Below are 17,853 nucleotides of genomic sequence, written 5' to 3'. Positions count from 1 at the left end.
GATTAATGCTGACAGCACTAGTGGGAACACAACGAATATGACTGCACATTTACATCATCCTAGTGCAAAGACAAGTGGAAGCAGACAAAAACAACAGTCATTTAGACAGCCGTTAGCACATGATTCTCCTTATGGGGACCTGATATATTTAATATGCTGCTGAGAATATAGCCCAGAAGAAGCGTATAGTAAAGCTTTTATTTTGGAAAGAGCCATTTCTCTGTAATAAACTCTCTTTTCCAAAGATGAGTGATTTCTCGATCAGATAGATTTATTTTTTTGTTTCAGCAACATTAAATTTAAAAACTGTACTTTTGAGTTAAAATATATATTTATAAATTACAAATTAAAAAAGCATGAACATTTTTTTGTATCTAAAAAATATCAAACCGTGACACCAAAGTATCGAACCGAACCGTGAATTTTGTGTATTGTTGCACCCCTAATATACAGGAAATGTCTTTATGTCTTTTTCAGTTTGTTCCACTATGTCATCACATCCTGCTGGATGCTGCTTTTCCTTCCCACTACCATCAGGTTCTTGCTCATAGGGGGTCATTTGACTATCAGGGTTTTCTCTATTATTCTAAGAGAATTTTGGTTTTTGCGTGCTGATAAAAACTGGTCACTTCTTTCCTCACGGACACCAGCCATGATTTCTTAAAAGAAATGCAGATTTTATTGTTCACTTTTGTGCTTCACCTCAGTTCACCATCTTTGGCCCAGTGAAGCTTTTCTGAATTATGTTCATATGATCATTTTCTTTATACAATTTAAACTTTTGTGGATGCAGTGTGAAATGATGCTCACTGACACTGGTTTTAAGAAGTGTTCATGAGCCCTTGCAGTTGCTTCCACTACAAAATCCTGTCTCTTTTTATCGCAGTTTGGCCCGGGGCAGCTCAGTATTGTTTTCCAGCCTAGTCCCTCACATGCAGAGATTTCTCTGAATCTTTTATTACTATTATTTATTCTTTCCTGTTTTGCGTTCGTCTTAAATCGTGAACTATTTGCCCACAGTCTTTCGCAGAGCGTTGAACCCATCTCCACCTTTGCTTCTGGAAAAGTTTGCTGTGGCTTCCCCAACTCATTGTTGCAATGCAAAATTGGCATTTATATTTTTTTACAGCAAGTAATTTGATAGTTTTGCCACTTGATATGGTGTTTTTGCTTTTTTTTTTTAAAATACAGGCTTTAACTCTTTTCCAAATTGCTCACTTCTAGTAGCGTCTGAACATTTTTGGAAAAACAGTTGTTGTGAAATCAATTTCTAAGCTTAATATCTTCGCCCTGTCTTCCACTTGACCAAAGAGCAGTCGCAGAGAGCAAACACCACATTAATTTTCGCTTACAGACTCATCACCACCACTGTTTATATAGCACTGTCATCATGACAAATTGTGTGAGTAAACGCGGCAACGCTGTGATAATTTACTTAACTTTAATTTTTTCATGTAAACTGAATGTTCGAATGTTCATTATCTTGTTCCATTTCAGAACGAGCACTTTAATGCAATTTTGGACACCACTTTGCACTCTCCTGCTTTTTTCCTTTTTTTGTCATTTTAAGTGCTCTGAACTGTTGTCTCACTTACATGATTTTTTGTGCGGAAAGATTACTCTAATTCTCGGGTGGGTTTCTACCATTAATCGTCACAATAAAGATTAAAATATATCCACAGTGTAAAGTTGATATTTAAAAGAATTTCTCCCGAGGCGAGTGTTGGGAAACATGCCCTGAAACCCTCCTACAGGATTTACATCTTTTTCTGTGTTTTTTCTTTCTTTCTTTCGTTTTTTATTGCATCCGTGAAGAAATAGGGAACGTGGACTGAGAAAAATCCCTGGCCTGCACGCCTAATTTCAGAGAATGAATCCGAGCTTAACAAGTAATTGATTTGTCTTGGTGATATTTTGATCTTCAGTACACTTACTTCCTTCCCTCCTTCTTATGACAGTTCTCTGTGTGTGGAGAGGAAGAAGCCTGTTGTTATATTGATTTGTATCTCATGTTGTGTTCATGATTAGCCCCCTGAAGACCACAGAAAAGTTCCTGTTACTAACACGTTCCATCTCTGGTGGCCTCCAGCTTTAAAGGACACTCATTGGGTTTTTTTTTTCTTCATGTGTTCTGCTTTGAGTGGCTTTGCATAAATCATGGTTTCTTAAACTAGGCCGCGGTACAGCCATCCATTCTCTGAAATAAGCTACCTTAGCTCTGCTGTATTGCTAGCATGCTGTAGCGATAATCACAATCATATGGTGATTATGGGGTTGCTTTCTGAATGTGAATTGATCCAAATGAGACCATCCTTCAAAACAGAAGATAAGACACACAAGATAACTTCTTAAAGTGGTCGTGTTGTGCTTATTTCCAGGGTCACATTAGCATCCTTTGCAGGATTCAAAGTTCAACATAATCCTTATTTATCTTAATCTGTCCTATAGTCCCTCAGTCGATCCATTGACTGAAATAAGCCACTGTATCTCTTCCCATTTAAAGCCAACTTTCTTCTAATTGGCTAGCTCTCAGAAACAGAAGGCTTGACAAGCACTAGGTTGGAGCGTCTGTGCTTGAGATGGCTCTGTTATGGACACCTCTTTCTGATATCAAACAGTTCCAAGAGTAGAAAAACTTTTGGCTCACAGGGATTACTTGCACATATAGTTTGTGCGTATATCTAGACAACTGTAAATAACAAAAGTGTAATTCGGCCTCTTTACCATCTTTTATTTCTGTTTCAGCTCCAGGAGACTGTAAAGAGAAAACTGGACAGCGCACGATCGCCCCTCAACGGAGACCAGAATGGGATCTGTGATGGAGGCAACTACTCGCCGACCACCAAACGGGTACGGAAGGAAGGCTCCAGCGGCATGGACTCACTAACAGGACTCCCTAATAACAATAATAACAACAATGTGCCGCCCATCTCTCCACTGCATCACCAAATGGACATTAAGCCCTTACACTGCGGGCCTAACACTTCTGCCGGTAACAACACTACAAACAGCAATGGGAACCATGTAGGCCGGACATCGGATGAGCTGGGGAAGAACGGTGGCAGCCACCTTCCAGACATGAAGCTAAATGGCTCACTGGACTTGGAGGACAGCTTCGGCCTCCTCAAAGACTTGAAACAGGAGCCCTTGGATGACGGGGGTGGGATGGAGTCGTCCGATCCCCAGTCTCTGTCCAATCAGAACAAGCTGTTCTCTGACATTAACCTCAACGACCAGGAGTGGCAGGAGCTGATCGATGAGCTGGCCAATACTGTGCCAGAGGACGATATGCACGACCTCTTCAACGAGGACTTTGACGAAAAGAAAGAGGCTGAGTTTGGCAGGCCGGCAAACAATCAGACGCCGGGCCCACAGGAAGCAGCCGGGAATACGACAACAGCGGGAGGGGGGGCAGCGCCAGCAGCACTGCCTCCTCCTCCACCTCAGCCTCCACAGGGAGGCCCACAGGTTCCCATGGGTTCACCACAGGTCAGTATCAAGAAAGTCAACATGATGTCCACTGGAAGGGGTATTTAACCCAAACTCATAATCTAAGTCATGACCACCTCAGGTGAATCAGACTTCTGTATTTATTTATATGATATATGTCTCTCACTGTTATTTCTGAAGATATAATTACAGCTCTTAGAGCGCAGTCGCTGCTCTTTTAAGATTTCTTCACTGATTCAACTTTTTGATCCGATTGATTTAAGCCCAAACGGGTTTTAAACGACTAATCCGTGAATGAAGCCGTTAATTATGTGATCAACAAGAAACAAACCTGAAGTGGTTTCTAAGTGTATGAGAGTATTGATGTGTTTCATAAGCTACCTGTGAAGCATTTTGGTCTTACACAAGCAGCTTTTAGCAAAACACAAAAATTAATAAAGGAAATGTATTCTCCGCATCCATCCAAGTGATATAAATTGTGTCATCAGCCTGAGACCTGATTCCTGAGAGTCATTCCTGTTATCCTTCTTTGAGGTTAGATTGATGCACAGTTCAGTACAGAAATAATATATACTGCCCAATGGAATATAATCAGCCCGGAACGCAGGACAACACAGAAAATGTCCAACTTTCTGGACATTTCTCAGCTGTTCTAACTGCATTAAAGTGAGGTTGGTAACACATTTGACTAACATGTGGAAGACCTCCAGTTTGAAACTTGGGAGGAAACATAGGGGAGTGTTGTGTCAGTACGGGCATCTGGCATAAAAATCCGTGCCATATGAAAATATGAAAATTCATCCTCTGTGACGACCTGTCGTGAATAAGGCTGCAGCTGAAAGAAGCTTCTAAGTAAAATGACAACTGCCCTGCCAGCTAAAGTTATTGGGCCTAGATGCTCTGTAGGCTCTGCGGTGGTCGCACAAGATAGATTAACTCTCTGTGGCGTTATTATGAAATACAGCAAGCAGTTTATCCTAGTATTGTTGTTTTTGCACGGGGGTTGGCAGTCTTCATTGCTACAAGCGTCTCTGTGAAGCTTAAATTCAGAAGCACAGAGATTTCCAAATAGCACAGAGGGAGAAACAGCTGCGTTTTCTAGCGACACCTAGCACCTGAAAGACTCCAGAAAATCAAGCTTTGTTGACCTGTTGATGCCATTTCGTGCAAGCAATGAGCAATGCAGCAACCACAGCTGTGGCTTCCTGGTCTTGCTGTAATTGGGGCAAACTTACAGTTACAAAGTAAACCTTACAAATGGAACAAATGCACTATCATAAGTTAACTTCATCGGAAGGTAAAGGCGACTGACTTTTCAAGCCAAATAGCATTCAGCAGTAAACTGCTTGTTAGTTTAGCTTAGTTATTATGGCTATACACAAATTGTTTGGTATTTAAAATGTTTGGTACTCAAAATGGTACCAAACCCCATCCGTGTAAAATTGATGGTGGCAATGGCCCATAAAGTCATAAAGTTATGTAGAAAACTTGCAAGGTGCGAGCCTGAGCTGATGTCCTTTTGGTTTCTCCTCAGGTGCGACCATCTTCATCAGGCCCTCAGTTTGCCACCACTGCCAACGGGACGCCTCCTCAGCAACCTTTGCAGCAGTCTCCAGCCGTTGCTATGGCATCAGGTTCGCCATTGCACAACTGCGTGGCTCGCTCCCCGCAGACTCCAACCCAAGCTCAGACACAAGCAGTCTCTAGACCTGGGAATGGATACATGATGAACCCGGGGCCAGGAGTCAGTCAGGCGGGCACTGGACCTGGAGCAGCGGGGATCCCGCCTGGAAGTCAGTCTGTAGGACCAGTAACGCCTGAGCTTTCCCATGCCGAGCAGCTGAAAGCATTTGCTCAGCAGCGTAATAAAATGATGCAGAAGCAGCAGCAGCAGCAAGCAGCTAACTGGTCACCTGCAGCCGCTCCAACCAGTCCCTATAACTCCGCTCACTTTAACCACGACAAACCCAACAGCCCCATGATGTATCCACCGCAAGCCTTTAATACACCACAGGGCCCTCTAGTGGCTGGCATGGCCCCCAACAACGGTCCCAAAGCCCCCATGAACAACTACCTCCCTCACAACCACATGGGCATGATGGGCCAGCAGCAGCCGAACAGCATAAACCAGAACGCCCTGTCCAAACAGCAGCAACAGCAGCAGCAAACAGCAGGCATGTTGTCCTACAGCAACACCAAACCGCTGAGTCACTTCAGTGGCAGCGGGGTGGATCACATAGGTCAGAGAATGACCCCGCCCATGCCAGGGAACGGTCAGGTCAAGAACCCCATGATGCCACCTTATATGGGCGGTGCGGGAGGTGGTGGCCAGGGGCCGGGGCCGGGTCAGACGCAAGGGCCAATCCCAGGACAGACAGCTCACCTGAGTGAAGAGCAGAAGAGGATGTTACTGATGAAACAGAAGGTGTTGAACCAGAACATGCCCTACAACACCATGCAGCCTCATGGACAGGTAAGGGGACAGCTTGGCGTTGTTGGTCTTAAGAACATGGAGGTTATTTCCAAAGCAGTTCATGTGCAGTTGCTTAAACTTAAGTCCAGAGTGTTTCCATCATCTGCAGGTTGTGTGGTTTGGAGAGTGGATGAATATTTGGACTGTCAGTGAATATCTGAGTCCAGTGTTTCTGGTTCTGTTTTCTGCCTTTATAATAATTGAGTTCTGTAAATAATGAACTTTATACACTGCCTCCCTCATTATTCTTGTGTTGAACTGCAGTTGAGTTGACTAGCAAATGTACCACCAAGGAGACCTGGCATTGACTGGTTGATATTAAGTACTGTATATAAGTCAATGAGAAGTTTCTGACCCAATGCAAGACCCCGCAGTCCAGGTTGGGTAAGCTAGTTGAAGAGCTATTGGACAGGTCTGTTAAAGTGTTTGTGGCTTTGATTATGAGAGCATGTTAGGGAGAGAGGGAGGTTACAATAGACTGCATAAGAAAGATGTACATAGTCAGCCATCGCTTGGAAAGTCATGTTTTTGAGCTCATTTGATAGCGACTTACATATCAGTTATCAGTTAAGCGTTTACTCAAGTGAGTTGTGGAATTTTATTCTTTAATACAGCACACGTTTTTTTGCAAGCAGACAAATCGCCCCCTGCTGGTCATTAGAAACGTGCTTCTGCATTGGCTACCATACCTGGAAGCTACAGCCATATTTTTCATACAGTCTGTGTGTCTGGGGAAATTCAACCTATGACCTTCTGCTCATCCTTTGAATAAGAGCTAAATAAACTCCCCGTGCTCTGGAGGTTTCCTATAAAATTCATTTGGACCGCATTTTTAAGCAGAATGCCCAAAAAATGCCCCCCAAAAATAGAGGAGCTAAGAGTGTTTGACCAGTTGCTCGGGACGTACTGCAGAACACGGATTGCTGTTTTAAAAAAAGGCTTCCAGAGGTGCAGCCAGGGAAGGTAAAATGGCGGTAGTTGCCCCAGCAACAAGCCAGGGCTGGGAATAGGCATAGGAAAATGGCCTGTCGAGAGTGTATTGATGCCTCTGCAACACTAGCAGCACTGATAGCCTCCCCCCACCTCCTCCCCTCAGACACACAAGCGCGCACACACCACAGCGAGCACCACAGCTAAACGGCTCCTTAGCTCATATCCCCAATCTGTCACAGCTGACTGATGGCCGAGATTGGACCACTAAGCCAAGCTAGCTGCTGTCATTACCGAAAGCCCACCTCGGGCAGTTTGTTTCCTGAGCCCGGCGATCAGCGCAGCCCACTCTGAATGCTCCAGCGGTTCAGCCAGGTGTCAGGTGTCCTTAATAATCCACCGGACGGAGGGCGTTTGAGTGTGGGTGGACTCTATCTTAACAAATGTTCACATACTCGAGTGAAACCTCACACTTGTGTGGCTCTGGCTCCTCATTATCTCAGGGCTGATGTGCGGTTATCAATAGAAATTGCGTGTGCGAGTGCTTGTCGATGGCGCACTTTACGTCTTGTCCTGATGCTACAGCTACAGTCAGTCAGTCACCTCCTCCTCCCCTCTGGTGATCTCTGCGTCTCCTGTCCTGCTCCTCCTCCTCCCTCCCCCTCTCCTCCCTCGTTCTCTGCCAGAGACACTCAGCACCAATAAAGGAGCAGATTTATTAATATGAGGCCTTTGTGGCTGCTGCCTGGAGCGCTGTGTGTTTGTGTGCGTGAGCGGGTCAGTGCACATGTATGTTTGAGTGTGTTGCATAGATTTTTTGGAGGGGGGACGGGTGTAAGGGGAGGGTGGAGAGATTTATTTGAGTGAGCAGAGGAGAGTTGGAGACCAGGAAGAGAGAGAGGAGAAAGGCAAATGCAGAAAGCGAAAGATTTATTATGGAGGGAGGATGGAGCATATTACAAAGAAAGTCAAGGGCCTGGAAAGAGAGAAATAAGTGAGCAATGCCGAGTGGAGTGTCTGAAATGCAAAATATTCACTTATCTACACGCGTGCAGCCCGACTGCATTGACTGTAATTAGCGGGTTTTATTTTTAGTGACACGTCTCAAATAAAATCAGCAAAATCAACTATAAAACGTTAAAACGTGGGACAAATATGTCATTTATTCTTTTTTTTACTAGGTGTAGCACTTGAAGGGAAATTTCACAGATTTCAGACACGGAGATCACTTCTTAGGTCATTTATAACGCTGCTCAGCCTGTGAAAGCAACGTATAATTGGTCTCTCAGGATTTCTGAATCTCAAGAATAGCTTAAGTGTAATCAGTGTTACTGAGGTGGGTCGTATTAGATTTAATGCCAATTGGCAATATTGTTGTGCCAGTTAAAAAAAAAAAAATGTCTAGTAATCTCAGTTTCTTAGTTTTGGACTTTCCAACCATCTGTGCCCAAACTGTAGGCCCAGTGGATAAAAAGCTGCAAAATTCCTTCAGCGTGTCATGGTGAGAACTCTTGAAAATAATTACAGCATATGCCAAAAACAACAAATTAATAGTCCTGGAAAAAAGATCGCAGCTTATCTCCCCTACTATGAATGTGAACGGGGTATTAAACGCACATGCTCTTTATGGGAAAGACGGATAATAAGCGGTGTTTATTATAATTATTGCTTTCAGGTGCATTCGGTAGTTTTCCCACTGCAAAGCCAGCATATTGCTGAGTACCCAGTGGCAGTATTAGTAGCAGCTTCATCGCTGCTTATCCTTTATTTGTCCCGCGCAGCTAATGCAGAGATCACGTGATGATTAGCTACTTGTTTCTTTGCACCAGTATTAGTATTTATGCTGTGTTAAATGCAAAATATCATCCTGTTCTTGGAGCTCTTTGATGATTGTGTCTGACGCATTCAGATAAACCACAGTGTGTTAAATCTGCTGATGACTGTCAAAGCTTGATAAGGAAGAGGTTAAGGAGAGCTGAAGTGAAACCAAAACATCTGGGTTCTGCTCCAGAAGAAAAGCTCTTTTAAAATCCCTCTGACACTTACAGCAAGGCTACAGAGCAGGACCGAAAGGGCCGAATACGCAGAAGACTTCTGAGTTTAGATCCAGAAAGATGGAAAAACCAAAACAAGTAACCAACACTGAAGTGTCCATCAGTCTCTTAGCATTGATAGCTGAGTCATAGCTCAGGTTTTATCTGTAACTTTTCTCAAATTATGACGTGAAGTAAAGAGGAGGTTTGGCTTAGAATTTGAGGAGAAATCTATAATAAAAGACCATTGAAAGAAATGCTAAATAGGATCTTATGACTTCATCAATCGGCAAACTTATGACCCGAAACGCTTGGGGTAAATCGGGCAGTTTGCGTATCAGCTTGGATGAAGTATGAAGCGTCTTGCGGTCGACTACTCGGTACTGGTGAAAGCACGGATGGATGATCGGTTAAGAGAAGATCAAAAAACTGCAAGGCTTGTGGAGTAAGGCCACGGTCTCGTGTTTGTGTTTGTGTAGCTCTATGGTCACGTAGGGAGAGCGATTTTAACCTGTGAATCCCGTGAGTTCTCCAAAAAGGCAACAACACATTTTGCGGCCTGGTGGCCATGACAATAAGCGTAAGTTGAATGCTGATTGGTTGAAAGTTCACTTGCACAGGAAAGGTAGCCACAGCGGAGTTCACCGCAAAGAGGAAGAAGCACCAAAATACACCAAAGATCAAAAAAGCTCAGACAGCGACTCTGCTTCTCGTCCATGGACCGTTTTCAATTCAATTCAATTCAATTCAATTTTATTTATATAGCGCCAAATCACAACAAAAGTCGCCTCAGTTTTCTTACTTTTAGTTCTTTACTAAGAAGTTCTTGGCCTCAATGAGAGAACGTAAACTGAAGGACCAACAACAGCACAAACGTTTTTTAATGCTTCCCCCATGTGAGAGCACCCAGGTACAACAGCATGCAAGGCCTGGGTAGCAACTTTTCTTTGCCTCCTACCATGATGGGACCTTTAGTGAAACTCCATGAATCAACAGCACAGTGTGAGCAATGGAAATTTCCTCACACTTTCCTTTTACATAGCGCTAAACGATTGGAGAATTTTCTTTATGTCAAACATTGCGGTTGTCTGATCATTCCCCTGACGAGCCAATCATCTGCTTTATAAGAGCAACATGGGACACAGACCAGCAGACGTTCAGTTTTTGACACAACCTTGTTTGTGTTGTTACCAAAGACCTTATTTGAAGGCTAAGCCACCAAATTATCTTAAGCTTTTTGTTTAAATGCTCTGACTGGATGCTCGTTGTTCGTTATAGTGTTCCCCTGCTTCATTTTCAGATCCTCTCTCAGTTGCTGAATTAGAGGTGCCGGTGGTTGTTGACTTAAATTAGGCCCAGTTAATGAAGTTCTGTTACTTTACAAGTATAAGTGTGCTCGAGTGTTCAAATACTTTAATTCTGTTTAATTGGTAGAAATACTACTAATGTCTGTTTGCTGCAGGGTTTGTATTCACTTCTTTTTTTTCCGTTCCTAGCCGTTATTCTCTTTGTCTGCGTTGGTGTGGATGCTAGCCTTTAGCTTGGTGTGTGTTTGTGTGTCTGTGTTGGCTCACAGGTGGTGCTTAAGCATCACCGTCTCCCTGCTCCGTCCTCCCTCTCTCCCTCTCTGTGTTTCTGTGTGTAGGCTAATCCAGTTAGCAGCTGCTCGGGGAAACTTCAGCCTCGCTCCTCAAAAGCTCGTTAGTCAAGCTTTAATTGTTGCTCCCTCGCTTTGCATATCGCCATGACACTAATTTATGCCCGTTGTCGCGGTTACCGTCGCCACGGTGGCGGATCTCTCAGTGGAAGCAGCAAGTGGGGGGAAGCAAAGGCGTGTGCTTGATGCTTGTGTGGATGTCTGCATGTGGTGGATGACGCGGCTGTCTCAGTGTGTGTGTGTGTGTGTGAGAGAGAGAGAGAGGCGGATGTGGCTTGTTGCACAGAAGTGTGTGCAGCTGTGTGAAGCCAGCAGCTCGTGGGCGGATCTCTGGGGTTATCTGAGTAATGATTGGATGAGAGCGGATTGACAGGCGTTGGCCTCAGAGGAGAGCTTCTGCTGATGAATTTGAGCGGGAGGTTTGACTGTGTGTATGTGTGAACGAGTGTAGGAGATCACGGCGTCACACACCAACCGAGGTGCACGAAGGAGCCTGCTGATGGCCCCGTGAGTCACGACAGCAACCCACTCTCAGATGCACACACATGTATGCACGCACTCAGCAGCGTACACAGGGTTTGAAAAACACCCACAGGCAGGCACACTCTGATAAATCCTTTCCTGCTTCTTACTTTCTCCACCCCTCTATTTCCAGAGGTAAAGCCTCTCTGTCTTCTTTTTTCATCCCTTTCTTCATCCTCCTACGGAGGACATCCACAAAGCTGCAAACTTAAAACACACACACACTTTTTAAGTACACCCAACTAGAGCCCAGAATTTCAGGGACTGGGTCCTAAGTGTAGATTCCAAGGACAATGCACGAAATGCATCTTCACCCTTATTTACAGCTCAGCAGGGAGTTCACTTAAATGAAAGAGCATTTATTCACCGTAACCTAACCAAGAGACAAATATCACCAGTACGTTGATGCAATGTGGAGTGAATTAGAGAGACTGAGCCGTTCACCTGGGATAGCTTTTATAGCCTGGAAGATTCAGGTGAGCTGCGTTAGGTGAGCATCCTTCCATGCCAGTCAATTATCAGTCACAGCAGGACAGCACTTTCTCGACACACCCTCATCTGTCTCATCTAGGGTTAGAAAACCTGCAGCATTAGTGGAAATGACATTTATATAAAAGTTTTCTAGTCTTATTGACCCTTCATTCATACAGTGCTTTCATCTACACACATTCAGCACTTGATCTAACTCACATCCGCGGCTAATTCACAGCCACTCGTGGATATCGTTGGACCGGGGAAAAAGCTAGAGTCTTGGTTTTGAACGTTAGCTTGGAATTGCTTAAACTTTAAATCTTCCTGAAAATTATCAGCAGTTAAAGGTGAGGAGCAGATAAATTAAAATGGACGGACTTCATTGGGTGATACGTGCACATTTAAGCAGGAGAAATGATCCCAGAATTGTCTGAATCGAGACAAACACAAAATAGGACAGAAATCGTGCCTGTATGTGTGCTGACTTATGTGCATGGGTAATATTAAATGAGAAAACCTGAAAGTAATTATTTGAAATAATCGGTGGATTATATTCCAAACTATTTTCAACTGTTTTCTGGTACCTAAAAGTGAAATGACATTTTCACTATGTGCCGAAGCAGGAGAGGCATAAAGTGCTGCAAAAACATTTACCATAATTAAATATCCGAAGCTCCCCAAAACCTCCCACTCAGCGTGTCTACACAGCCTCCACTGCTCAGTCAAGACTCAAGCCCATGCACTGTAAATATTATCAGCTGATTTGATGACAGTCAGCTTCTATGTTCAGTCACTCTGAGAGCATTTTTCCTCGAACATGTGTCACAGAAACAAGAACAGCTGTGTCTTTGAAATTCAAATCTGAGCATGGAAAAAAAATGTTCTGAATTCAGAAATCAGAGTATTAATGTGCAGTAGACTGTGGCTCCAGCAGGGGATGTTTGCAGAATCACTTGTGTATTTCAGTGGGTGCCAAAGTGGGTAATGCACCATGATGGGATGCCGCAAGGATGCCCAAAGATTTGTTCCTGTGCATGAAATTGAACGTGAACAAAACAAATAAAAATCCACACGATTATTTTGCAAACACGTTTTTTTTAATTCTTTGACAATTATAGGTTTTAATAATTAATAATAACAGCGTAAAACAAAGAATTATAAATTACTTTTACAACAGTAGGGTTTGTTTCCAGAGAGGAGTTTCTCTGTGTGCTCACAACTGTTGCATAGTGCATAGGGAGTGCTAAAAATAAAAGCACATATATGTCACACACACACACACACACACAAATACATTCATGTCCCAGCTACACTTCTAAATGACAATTAAAATGGCAAATACAAATATCAAAGAAACAAGCACAGAAGTTGTGTATGATCTCCAAAAAATTTAAAATAAAGCGAATATTTTTTGTCAATTTTAATCAAGTAAGATTACATTTTAACTGCCTTCCCCTGCAAAAGCTCAGTCTAAGTCAATAATTTTCAGCAATATTTATTTCTCTATATGGGCTCAGTGAGAGTGGATACCTGTGGATACATTTTGCACACATTAGAAGCCCTGCCCATTTTCTGTTCTAACCCTCTGTTTGAAGCGGACAGCCAATCAGAAGTGATTTAGCTTGAAGTGTCAGAAAGGGAGCTATTAGTATATATTGTAACTGTTTTTTACATAATTATCAGCAATGCTCAAAAACTAAGAAATGCATTAGGGGATATATCTGTGTTAACGCTTTTTATTGTCAATCCATATCAAATATCAAATATCCGTCGGGCTCTGCTGCAAACCTCATGTTGAAACATGGAGGAAAGGACAGCACAACCCCGGACCAAGTAATTTCTCTCCATTTATTCCCAGGAGCAGCAGATATTACCTTCCCTCAGCCCCTCCCTCCTTCTCTCACATACACACATCTCCTGCTCGCTCTGTAACCCCCCCACCTCCACACACACACACACACGTTGTCTGAGTCGCCACACACATGCACACCCCTCCATCTCCCTCTCTGTCTCTCAGGCACACGTGTCAGGGCTTGAGTTGAGCTGCTCTCAGATCCTGTAGAGAGAAGATGGGTGGAGGGGTGGAGGTTGCGAAGAGGTGTTTGGGTGAAGCAGAGGGGTGGGTGGGTGGAGACTGTTCTGGTGTGTATTTGCTCTCTCTGTCTCCTCTGAGATGCTTCTTGTTAAGACAAACACCAGACAAACAGCTCTCTCTGTGTTGCCACTGTCCATTTCCCCCCCCCTCCTATTTTCTGTCTTTGCTTCCTCTCTCCTGCTGTCACCTCTCCTCTTCCTCCTCCTCCCTCCCTTCGCCTCTCCTTGCTCGCCTCCTTAACCACTCCACCTCTCCTGTGCTTAGAGAGGGCTGTTAGCGCCGAGCTCCACTTCACTACTCCCGATCAATATTGTGTGTGCGTTTGTGTGTCACCGCTTGTGTATATTCCTGATGTATACTGTACGTATGTGGCTTGCTGTGTTTGCGACTTTAATTTAAAATTGTGCGTGTGTGATACAGAGTAAATATGCATGAAAGCGAGTTTATTATGCAAATTCCCGGAGATAAGAGAGGCCGCGTGTGTGTGTGTGTGTGTGTGTGTGTGTGTGTGTGTGTGAGGGAGCAGCATCTGTAGCAGCAGGAGAGAAAACGATTCCCAGGGACCTCCCCCCTCCCCAAACACACACCACCACTGCCAAAAGTGTTTGGTTCAGTTTGTCAGCGCCAGAGAAAACACAGTGAGACAGACCATCTCCACCCATTCGACACGCCCTGGGGGTGTGAATACAGGGTTGGAGAGGAAATATCAATACTCACCTCCACCAACAGGCTTTTTAAGGGGATGTCACTCCATAGAGTTCGTATGCGTGTGTGTCTGTAATCAAGCACTCTCTAATATTAACCTCGTCTGCAATATTGACCTGCAGGCCTCACCTTGGAGCAAACAGGTCATGACACAATGAGTCTGTGTGCTGTCTGAGTGTGTGTGTGTGTGCGTGCATATGCGGAAGAGCAGTCGCAGCCGAGCATGTGCACATGTGTTCATGGGACGACGGACAGCGAGGGGTAGTAGTGATGGCGGGGGTCATTCTTATGCAGTGTCTGTGGGCCAAAGAGAGGGAGATGCAGTCAGAAGGCTGCATACTAAACAGACTGCTGTCACCCCGCCAGGACCTCACACACACACGCACACACACACAGAAGTCAATGCATGCTTGGGTGCCCTACCTCTTATATGCACACGCTCATAAACAGCACACACACACACACTCTCCTCATGCCAGCTCAAACTTTGGCTGCCTTGCTCGGCTGCCGGTTGCCACGGCAACCGTTGCCCACAGCACTTTGCAGCCCAAATCAACGGCAGCTCCGAGACGAGGGTAGGCTCGCTTGCCCGGCGCGTCTGTGCGTTCGCACATGCGACAGTCTGTCTCCGTCCAAATGTTTGCGGCTATAAGCAGGTTGTACTCGTTGTATAGTTTGCGATAAATACGGCACAAGGCTCAGCTGCAGATTGCATGAGCAGTGCGCTATCAGTGTTGCACAAACTGGATTTGAGCCCAGAATAAACAGAATGCCTTTTTTTTTTTTTTTTCCCCAGACATGTTGAGAGAGGTTGGTGGGAAAACTGCTCTTAGGGGCAGAGCGAGCGGGTCAGCGGTTTAGTTTAGAGCAGTAATAATATTGTGTTTGTCCCAACTTGCTAATCACCTTGTTTGCGTGTTGATGGCTCCAAATGTGGCCGCCATGCCAAGTGACACATACACACCAAGACAAATGTGAGGGGACGACACAGATGTGACCCCGCCCTTGTCCCTAAAATGCACTCCATCCGCCCCATCTGCTCAGTCAGATGCTAACACACACACTCATACACACACACACACGTTGCCACTTACCATCAACGGCACTGTTTGATGACATGCTCGAGCAGGTATACGCTCTCACGCACACACAACAAAAGCAGACAGTCTTGTAAAGTCATACGGTTCGCCAACGTGTGTCTATCCCCCCCCTCCACGCGCACACACGCGCACACACACACACACCAGCCCACCCCTCCGCCTCCTCCCACAGGTATCTCGCTCCTCGGTGTGGGCTGACAGAATCGAGAAGGGAAAAGTGAAACAGAAAGGGGAAAGCAGACAGGGGGAGGTGCAGTAAGGCTCTTTGAGGATTAGGTTGAGAATTTTGACTCTGTTTTACAGAGGAGGGAGGAGGAGGCAGCGATGGCGGTGGAAGCGGCGGAAGGGGGTAGATCGACTCCTCGGAGCAATTTACCTCAAACGGCTCCGACACAGCTAATCCGCTCTTAAAGGAGCCTAATCCAACAGACTTGTACCTGATACTGAGAAGAGAGAGAAAGGAGAGTGGCAGAAGGAAGATGGGAAAACTGAGAGAAAAAGGCGGGAGGCTGTGGGAGAAGCATAAGTACAGAGAGAGAGCTGCGTGTGCTGCTTGTATACTCCAGACAAAATCACGTTTACTGTCTTTAGATGGACAAAATGGCTAATTTCTAATTAAAAAATAAAACAATGTTGAACTCAATTACTCCTAGAGTGGGTAGTATCTTTCACCTCAGGGGTCTTAAGCCTCTTGATTTAGTTTTACTTCAGTTTTTTGAGGAACTTCCAAGTCTTCCAAGTATAACCTGGATTATGCTCTGTTGCATTCCTGTTATTCCTGTTACTTTGAAGTCTACCACTTGGTGTAGTTGGTACATTTATAATGCAAATGCTTCGCGGTTGAGTCCACTCTTCACAAAACACAGATACGCAGGCATCCGCTCAAACTCTCGCGCTCACCGTCTGATGACGAAAGTACAATCCAGGGTTTAGTTTTTCAAACATTAGCATCATTAAAGGCGAGCTAACCAGCAGGTATGACTCTTGAGATTAAGACTGTCCTGTCAGATAGGCAGGATTAAGTTTTTTAGATGGTCGAGAAAACCAAGCGAAAAACATGAAAATCCAAGAATGAGGATGCACCCATTTGATATTGGTATCAGATATCACTCACAATGTGCCAGTGTATGGCACTGTGTGCTAGCAGCAGAGCTGTAGTAGCATGGATCAAGCTAACAGCATAGCTTCAGCAGTTTTAGAGTTTATTTTAGAGAGTCTGACCAATTCTACCCAATATTATTTGCCAGAATCAGGTATTTGCAGATCTATTGGTGTCTGCGCTTATAACGGCAGGTTAATACCAAGTTAAAAAGTAAAGAAGAGCTGCAAGAAACACCTGCTAACCATGGTATGATTGTTGATGTTGCACAGTTTGTCCACCAGAGTGAAGTTTGCAGCTTCCTGTTTTGCTACACGTATATTTGGATCGCAGCAAAGGCAAAACCAGCCAATCTGCGCAGTCGGCCATTGTTGTAATCTTAGCAATACAGATGCTAGATTTAAGACTTGTCACTACCCGATCCGTACCGGAAACCCGATCGGTACCCCGCATGCGCGAAAGGTGTCTACTTCCGGTTGTAGCGTTTTACGATAGTTATGGGTCAGAGTATCGGTTAAGATGTTAAGAATAATAAGTATATCTTAAAATGTTTGCAATAATGAAGCATTTCAGTACAATGTAGACAAAAACGAAAAATAAAAAGATAGTTACGGATCGGGACTCCCCGATCCTTACTGCGCATGTGCAAAGTCGGACCGTACAAATCGGGTCTACCCGATCCATACCGCGCATGTGCAGATGTTTTCTTCTTCTTCTGTTCGTTTAATGGCAGTTTACTCCCCAGTGTATGAGGATACTGCCACCTGCTGACTGAGCGAATGAACCCTATTGTAAACTGAATTAGCGTCATTACAAACGTGTGTTAAATTTGATTTAGTGATAATCGAGTGTGTTTATGCTTGTCTGTGTGGAGAGGATTGATTGGAATAGTGATGATGATGTCCGCTTACACTGTCAATTGTCAGTAAACACTTCATCTGGCTGCTGAATCTTCACGTGACATATTATAAAGTCTGTATTATTAACTCTGTCATTAGGCACCATTCTTCTTATTTTACGGCGCTGTTGTTCAGTCGGGGAACGCTCTTTGTTGAGGAGAAAAGCAAAAATTTGTTGCGGATACGGATTATCCATTGTTTAAATGTCCCGGTAGTCGAAAAGGAGGCAGAGCTGTTGAGAAATGCTAAGAGCTAACTGGGCGCTAACCATGTCATTCAAATATATTGAATGTCGCAATGTTGGCAAAGAGAGGAAGTGACATAAGATTTGCGCATGCGGGGTACCGATCGGGTTTCCGGTACGGATCGGGTAGCGACAAGACTGTTTATTCATCTATAGCAATTTTTTTGTCTCAAAA

At 44.4% G+C, this 17,853-nt stretch overlaps 1 protein-coding gene across 2 annotated transcripts in view; it reads left to right on the top strand.

Annotated features, from left to right (window-relative positions):
* Nucleotides 1-17,853, top strand: part of maml3 (mastermind-like transcriptional coactivator 3) — a 153,881-nt gene that overhangs the window by 75,314 nt on the left and 60,714 nt on the right. For both annotated transcript variants that reach the window (XM_085163880.1, XM_085163881.1), the window contains exons 2-3: nt 2,746-3,489; nt 4,985-5,923. In XM_085163880.1, coding sequence (XP_085020006.1) covers nt 2,746-3,489; nt 4,985-5,923 — 1,683 coding nt within the window. The remainder of the gene's footprint in view (nt 1-2,745; nt 3,490-4,984; nt 5,924-17,853) is intronic.

The sequence above is a fragment of the Neolamprologus multifasciatus genome, chromosome 6 (assembly GCF_963576455.1).
Source record: "Neolamprologus multifasciatus chromosome 6, fNeoMul1.2, whole genome shotgun sequence".
Lineage (NCBI taxonomy): Eukaryota > Metazoa > Chordata > Actinopteri > Cichliformes > Cichlidae > Neolamprologus > Neolamprologus multifasciatus.
This window is presented reverse-complemented; position numbering and strand designations above follow the sequence as displayed.